Raw genomic sequence first — 8,191 nt, forward strand, 5'->3', positions numbered from 1 at the left:
GGATTTTCCGAGAGAAGAATAGGGGGGATATCGCTAATAAGACGTTAAACTTTTTGCCTGAAAAAGTGGTGTTATTGATCCAGGTTAAAGCGTTTATTTCAATGTAGTTTTTTAAGTTTTATTGCTGTTTGAACCGTTTGTAACTTTAGTCTTTCAATTTCTCAAGAATTTGATAATTCAGAAGAAGAAAATAAATCGGATTCAGACGAGGACGAAGTAGTAGCTGCCATAAGAAAAGCCGCAGAGCCTAAGGCTCGCAGATATCCCAGACCAATTACTCTTGAGACCGAAGCTTCCGCTATTTCTTTCCACCCGTATAAAGAAGCGATTGCTGTTGGAGATATGGATGGATCTGTTTTAATGTAAGGATCATTGGCAGCGCAATAGCGCTGCCTAAGCAAAGAGCAATGCGGGCACAATGTTTTTTTTTTAATAAATAAGGGAGAGTACAATGGAATTCAGAAAACAAAGGAAAAACTATTTGGATCGCGTGCCATACATCTGGTTAGAGTGAATATTGATGACCTGGTGCATAAATGGCCTGATATACTCATCCTCTCAAATTTTGACTTTGTATATATTTCTGTAAAAATGAAGTAACTGTAAGAATGGCAGACCTATAATGCCATCTTTTCCGGTCTCTTCAGTAAGCTTAGCTGTGAAGGCTCCCTATCACATGTCGATAGTTTTGTCCTGAGGACAGGGGATCTGGACATTAAATCTCCTTTGAAAAATTGTTGATATAGGCTAATTTGTATCAAGGTTTTCACTTCCAATATTACAAAAAATAGTTTGAATAATAGGGCAAATTTTGGTTTTTAATCAGATTAAATTAGAAAAACAAATCTGTTATTCATAGTGAAATTAAAAGCCAGCGTTAAGAATCTCAACAGATAGAATTATCGTAAATATATTGAGGTCATGCCCCCTAAGCCCCTCTCCTTGTTCTAAGCTAAGTTTTAACTTTATTTTTTATCACAAAACACTCGGACTTATAGGGCTATAAGTTGCCTAATAAAGTCCTTGCGTTTTAATCTTGGGTTTGATTTTCTTTTCAGCTCACTGCCATAGACAGGAACGCTGTAGCTCAAGAGTAATGTTATACTATAATTAAACAAAAATACAAGCTTTTTTTAAGTGGAATTTAGAAACAGCATTAAAACTTAAAACGCAGAAATTATTCTGAATATGAGTGGGGCTGCCCCCTCCGTAAACCCTTGCTCTTCGCGCTAATAACGTTGTGAAAAGCATGAAATTAGCTTACGAGAAATGTGAAATAGAACACTTTTTAGGGCTTTAGTAACTCTTCCGACAAGGAGGCCACTGTGTTCTTTCCTCAGAGTTTGGCCCTTGTAGTTGATGCATAACTGAAATATTCTATAAACTTTAGTACTAGGTATAATGACCGCGTATTTTGTATAGACTTATACCATATATGTTTAGGGAGAATGTGCCACCGGGTACCAGATCGGGTTGTGCCTGAACGTGCCATCACCACCACGTCAGGGCATGCCACCACCAGTTCAGGCGATTCAAAAAGTGTCTTTTAAGTTCTAGACCAATTTAAACCGTTAGTATTAGCGTTTGATTGCATTTTGCTCTTATTTTGCGCGACAATGGTTGTTTTGCGGCAGAAAAGAGCGGAAATTGGAACTTTTTGTAATGCCATCTCTTGCTGATCAGAAAATCCATTATAACGCTAAAATATCGTTTGAATAAGCCATCTTTCTATATTCTACAACCACTTTTTGATATAATTACTTCAGGGAAAAAAAAAATACAAATATGTTTAAACACGTGTTCATGAATTGAAAAATACAAAATTATCTGTCTTTCTTTTTCTAGAATTATACACATTTCTGATCCTAGTAATTTTTAATAAACAAGCTTTAAATAATTCAATTATACGTAATTAAAATCATCAAAAAATAAGAGTGTTGATTTTTGTGTTGTTAATAGATTTCTTTTTGATAGAATTTTGCTTTCAATCGACAAAGTTTGCTCTTTACTTCCTTAGATTCTTTTTATCCCGAAATGTTCGAATTCTAGTTAGAAGAGTGCAATGGCGCTGGCAGAAAATGTTCAAGGGAGGGGGGAGGGGCAGACAGAAAAAGAGCAGTGGTGGTTGGGTGACAGTTCAGGTGGTTTAGGGCACCAAACTACGATTTAACCCCGAAGGGGGTGGATTTGCAATCAATTTAAAATCCTGAGAAGCTAATTGATATATTAGTTTCATTAAGTTTAATTTTACCCATCAAAAACTACGAGCCTGAGAAAATTTGTTGGATTTTCGAAAAAAGGGGAAAAGACCCCCTTGAAGTTATAAAATTTTGAATTAAAATCTCACCATAGATTCAGGGTATCAAAGAACCCTTCTCTAGATGTTTCAAGCTCATATCTTCAAAAATTTGGAATTTTGTAATTTTTTACCAGAAGAAAAATCACGGATGCGTGCTTATTGTCGTTTTTTTTTGTTTTTTTCCCCCTTTTTTTAGTTTCGAACCACTGGACCAATAAAGTAGGGATTTGGGGCATTCTAATTGAAATGAAAAATTATTTTTCTCATTTCAGTTTAACAAAATTTTCATGGCAACTAGGCCCCTCCCCACTTCACTTTTTTCTCAAAATCGTCCGATCAAAAATTTTGAGATAGATTTTTTCTTCAGCATAGTTGTAAGGCCGAATAACTATGTCTTTGGAGATAAAATGGCCCCCTACAGCCCCTGAAGGAAGGTTTTAAAGTTATAAAAATCGCCCTTTGTTTTATTTGTTATTGGGAAGTATGCATACATTTTTTGGGTGGGGAGGGGAGAACGAATTTTCTGCTGGGAGGATTTTCAATGGAGAGGATGGTTTCCAGGGGGTGACATTTTCAGAGAAATTTTACCCTGGATGAATTTGTGAAAATTTATATACGAAATTTCTTTATATGTTTTACCTTCTCTTTACCGATTTAATTTTACGCATGGAAATGTTAAGGGTAATTGTCCGGGGTTAATTTTTGGCAGAATTGAATTATCTAGAGGATATTTCTATGGGAGGGAGATTTTTCCGTGGAGGTGGAGCAAGGTTTCCTGGCGTTATTTAAAGAACGATCAGAAATTAAAAAAAAACAAGTTTTTTCAACTGAAAGTAAGGAGCAACGTTAAAACTTAAAATTAACAGAAATTATTACGCATTGCGCTAAAGCTCAAATTGTGTCCCAATTCTTTTACAACGATTCCTAAAACGCAATTGTGGTTTAATTAGAACAATAAGTGACTTTTTTTTAAGTGCCGAAAAACTATAGCTTGAAGAGCGAGGTTTTGATGAGGGGAAACCCCCCTTATATTTTTAATAATTTCTGTTCTTTTTAATTTTTTTTGTTGCTCCTTACTTTCAGTTGAAAAAACTTGTTTTATTTGCTTTATTTAATGAAGCTTTGAGACAAACAATTTCATAAAGGCAATGGATAAAGTATGTCAAATAAAGTAAAAGTATTTAAAAGTGAAAAAAGTAAGTAGCTACAAAAAACACACAAAACAATAGCCTACTTACAAAAACTAGGATATAAACTTCCAGCATTAAGTTCTATTGAGCAGTGTCGAAGCGTTGGACGGATATTTTTTAACAATATCAAGGTTTTGAACTTGTTTATCAAACACCAACATATATACTGCCTTTAGACTCGGTGTTTATAAAAAATAACGCATTATCAAAGTAGTTTGTTCCAAGTAAAACACTAAAACTAAGATTAAGAAAATCAAATAAAAATTTTTAATTCAATATTTTTAATCAAATTTTGAATGCCAAAAAGCCAGTATATTGACACATGTAAAATTAATAGATTTACAAAATTAAATATTTTTAAAAGTGAAAACTATATAAATACAATCAGTCCTAGAAACAAAAAAAAAATGTTAAAAAACACAAAAAAAGTCTCCGTTCAGGGGGGAAAATACAGAAATTCTTAACATTACATTCAGGGGAAACATTTCTGATTATAGCGGCTTCATATATCAGCTCATGGGTACTCTTGAAATGCAAACAAAAGTTGACGGCATATTTTTACAGAAATTGTCCCTTATTAAGTTGTTTTCCTTGTGTTTTCTATAATTATTTGAACTTTCTTATGTTCTATTAACTGCACTAATTACTAATAAACAGAAACATATTTAAGATCACCATAAATTTGAAGAATTTGTTGTTGGTAAGAGGGGATAGTTAGGATTTAGGTGAGAGAAGAAAATTTTTGGGAAAGTTTAGGCTGGCGGCTGGCCCTTATTTTTGCCCAATGTGTGGATTGGTGAATGAAAACTTATTTCATTTTGTGCCCGAATGTAAAGAGCTGTCGGAGTTGCGGAATGAATGTTTCGGACGAGTGTTTGGAAGCGAATGCTGGTTAATTGAGCGGATGGCTGAGAGGAACGCATGTGCTATTAAACAGTTATGTAAGTTTCTTTGTTTAGGGATTAAATATAGGGAATCATGTTTGAGGGGATAGCCTGATACTATTTTTTTTATTTGAATTTTATTATATGGTGTTTGTTGGTTAAAAGTCGAACGTTGGTGTGTTTCTTTTTTTTATGTTTTGTTGTTCTTTTTCTTTTTTTCTTTTTTTTATTTTTACTATCTTAATTTGTATTTTGTTCCTGGGTGTTGGTTTGTAGATTGTGTTATGTGTTGCTATGGTCCTCAGGCTTTTTACAATAAATCTTATCTTATCTATATCAGCTTATGGGTATTCTTGCAATGCAAACAAAAGTTGACGGCATATTTTTACCGAAATTGCCCCTTATTAAGTTGTTTTCCTTGTGTTTTCTATAACTATGCGAACTTTCTTATGCTCTAATAACTGCACTAATTACTAATAAACAATAGTATATTAAGGATCCCTATGAAAATCTGATTTGCCTGAATGTTATCAATACCTAGGCTTTTATACTTCCGTTATTGAAAAGGGTCGTTATTTACTTATCATTCATTACTATGAATTTTTTTTTTTTGCTCCAACCAAATCATATAAAAAAATGTTTTTGGAAAACTAGTTAGGGGCTACTCGGTCACAAATTAGAACTTTTATTTTCCTTATTATTGGTCAAAATCTATTGGCAGGCAGCCAACAATGGGGCAACACACATTTTCCACAGTTTTTCCCTATTCTGCTCTCTTTCCTTTGGTTCCTTATACTTACTTTTTAGGCCCAAATTTCCAGGGGGCAATGACCCCCCCCCTCGTTCCACTGCCCTTGGACCAGCACCTTTCCTCTCAATAATTATTCTTAGTCATTTCTCTAACTTTTATATTATCATTTGATAACTAAATTTATGCACTGTCATATGTATTTTCATGTATCGTCAGATTCATAAATGGCGGCCAAGACATATCGATTATCAATTAAAATGATGGTGCTCCAGAAAGTTCTTCTGAGAATTTACCAATGATTTACAGCAACATTCTAAGACTTTAAAAGTATAAATTACAATTAATGAGACAATCATTTGGAATAAAAAGATCGATATTCAAGTATTGGTATTGAAATCGGGACGAATATTCTTGAATCTTGATACGGTTCAACTCTCAAATTTAGTTTCTGAAAAAAAAAAGATTGTATTTATTATGCAACTATATCCCTCACTTTGACTTTTCCTAAGACTCTGAATGAAGATACGATACATTATGCCTACAATCTACAATATACCTCTGCTTATTTACAGTATATAAGAATACAAAATACAATACGACCACATAGAATATAAACAAGCAGTATTTTATTTGTTAAAACAAAACTGTGGGAAGTCAATACCTTGTCGTAAAATAATACATATGAAGCGGAAATGAAACACAAAGAACAATTCTACTAAACAATGATTAAAAAAAGGAAGAAAGAAGGCAGGCACATTTCAACATGGAGAAGGGATGTTGGAGGGGCCTTTGACCTCTCAAACGAATTTAAAATTGTTGCATGAGTCTGGTTTGTTGTTGTTTGTTTGTTTGTAGCACTCCTGGGCCAGCTGCCCATTGTGCACGTCTCCATGATTTCATCAGACCCATTAGGGATGAAAGGTATTCCACGTCAAAATTTCGGCTGTCCAGTGGTTGTTCTGTCATGACCGAGGGTCAAATAACTTAAAAAAGCCATCTGGCTTTTGTCACTATTGTTTGGGTGGGTTTTTTAATAATCTAAAGGCAAAAAAAATAAAAAAACAAAAAGTCAATATCAGGCTGTATTCAACTCTGTCCAATGGTGTCACAAATGAGCCTCCATATTTACAGTTCAAACACAAATCCCTGATACAGCAATTTAAACTAATGGGCTTGGCTTGCAATAGATACACATACTCATACATATAGCTTACATGTCACTAATTTACATGTACAATAATAAAATAATGTGCAATAATATTTATATATACAATTATTAATAAAAATGACAGCTCTAAGTGTAGCTTAGTATCTACAATAAAACGGCCTAGTGCTTCCACGGATTTTTTCCTAGCCCATGGTGGTGCCTGTGCATGGCCCAGGATACTTCTGAGTGTGAATGCACCAAAACACTTTAGGCACGCTTTTTTTAGTGGCAATCTCTGTCTCTCATACTTTTTACAATACATTAAAATATGTCTAACATCCTCTTCTACATTGCAGACCTCACATAATGGAGAATCTACTGACTTCCATTTAAATAAAACACTCCTAATTCGAGCATGACCTGTTCTGAGCCTGAATATACTGATAGCCAGGTGTCTGACTGGGTGACATAGGTCAGGAGGTGGGGTACCATAATCATACAAATCAAGGATCCGGTTCTGAGACCTTTGACCAAAAACCTCTTTCTCCTTCTCCTTTAGCAACTTATCATAATAACATAAAAAATCATTCTCTGAATACTGACATACTAATTTCTCCCCATGCCTAGCACCCCATTTTGCCAGTTTATCTGCCTGCTCATTTCCCCTAATTCCATCATGTGCTGGTACCCATGTTGCTACAATCTCATACTTGGCTGTCATTAGTTTTAGCGGTATATTTTCGAAGAGCAGCACTGATTTTCTTGCTGGCCTATGGCCATACATCAGATAATTCAGCACTGAAAGTGAGTCACTGCATATGAAATATCTACCTACTGGCAAAACAGTTGCAATAAATTCAAACGCTTTCAATAGTACATACAACTCAAGTGAAAATATTGACAACTTCTCTGTTATTTTAAGAGACAGTGCGTGACTGAGCCCAAGGACCACAACCGCAGCCCCACCCCCAGTGGCAAAGCATGATCCATCAGTGAATACCATTGTATGCCCAGTCTGTGTCCACTGGTCTACCCATTCATGCCACCTAGCTCTTCCCATCTCTGGTGGTTCCTCTGGGCTACCCCTTGAGAATGGGGGTAGCGCTATATTTGACTTTATACCTGTACTAGAAGCTGAACCTACCTCATCAATAACATCAGGAGTTGGGATAGGAGCAGCTGTTTCAGAAATGTGTTTCACCATTCGACATTATGGTGGAATTCATTTTGGTTGGAATCTTTGGTTCTGATCATATGTTTCAATAAGTTCTTTGTAGATAATGTCATTTGGGATCAACATCTTCCGTGTAAAATATTGTGCTTCTAATTTCTTCATTCTAGTTTCTAATGTTGTCAGTCCTAGTTCACAGTATATTGCAGGTAGGGGGGTTGATTTTAGGCATCCGAGAATTTTCCTCAGTATACAGTGCAGGGCTGTATCCAGTTTTTTCAGGAGTTGGGCAGGTGCTTCTCGGTATAGGAGGCAGCCATAATCCAGCTTACTTATTACAACTCTTCTCACAAGCTGGGTGGCAACAGAGAAAGGGGCTCCTCTCTTAGATAAGCAAATAGCATTGACAAAGTTGGCTCTGCTCTTGAGGTTTCCGATTAAATAATTCACATGGGGAGTCAATGAGAGTGAAGTGTCAAAAGTCACCCCAAGGTAGCAGAACTTTTCAACTGATGGGACAGCAGTGCCATTAATTGAGAGCCTTGGCGTTGAATGAATCTTTGTCCTTGTGAAGAGGAGCACTGCTGATTTAGCAGGAGAGAATTCTATGTTGTTTACAGTTGCCCATAAACCAAGATAATCAAGACCCTTCTGGACAGCAGCTTGCAGGGCATGCTTATCTCTTGATGTTGCAACAAGTGCAGTATCATCAGCATGCAAATACAGTTTGCATCCCAGAATATGTTCAA

The 8,191-nt window shown here is 35.6% G+C and overlaps 1 protein-coding gene across 1 annotated transcript; it reads right to left on the bottom strand.

Annotated features, from left to right (window-relative positions):
• Positions 1-992: 992 nt before the first annotated feature.
• Positions 993-7,475, bottom strand: LOC148938387 (uncharacterized). The gene is made up of 2 exons (XM_089107836.1): positions 6,580-7,475; positions 993-1,104 (listed from the first exon to the last, which is right to left on the bottom strand). The coding sequence occupies exons 1-2, from the start codon at positions 7,473-7,475 to the stop codon at positions 993-995; spliced, it is 1,008 nt and encodes a 335-aa protein (XP_088963962.1).
• Between the last annotated feature and the right edge of the window lie 716 nt (positions 7,476-8,191).

The sequence above is a fragment of the Artemia sp. Qi Xiang Cuo genome, unplaced genomic scaffold (assembly GCF_049724085.1).
Source record: "Artemia sp. Qi Xiang Cuo unplaced genomic scaffold, ASM4972408v1 HiC_scaffold_3419, whole genome shotgun sequence".
NCBI classification, from domain to species: Eukaryota; Metazoa; Arthropoda; class Branchiopoda; order Anostraca; family Artemiidae; genus Artemia; species Artemia sp. Qi Xiang Cuo.

Excerpts from the sequence above, each read along its gene's own strand:
- LOC148938387 (XM_089107836.1), bottom strand. The coding sequence starts at position 7,475 with ATGGTGAAACACATTTCTGAAACAGCTGCTCCTATCCCAACTCCTGAT. Across the intron at positions 1,105-6,579 it reads ATTTTAATGTATTGTAAAAA|TATAACATTACTCTTGAGCT; the intron begins GTATGAGAGACA and ends GTTTAATTATAG.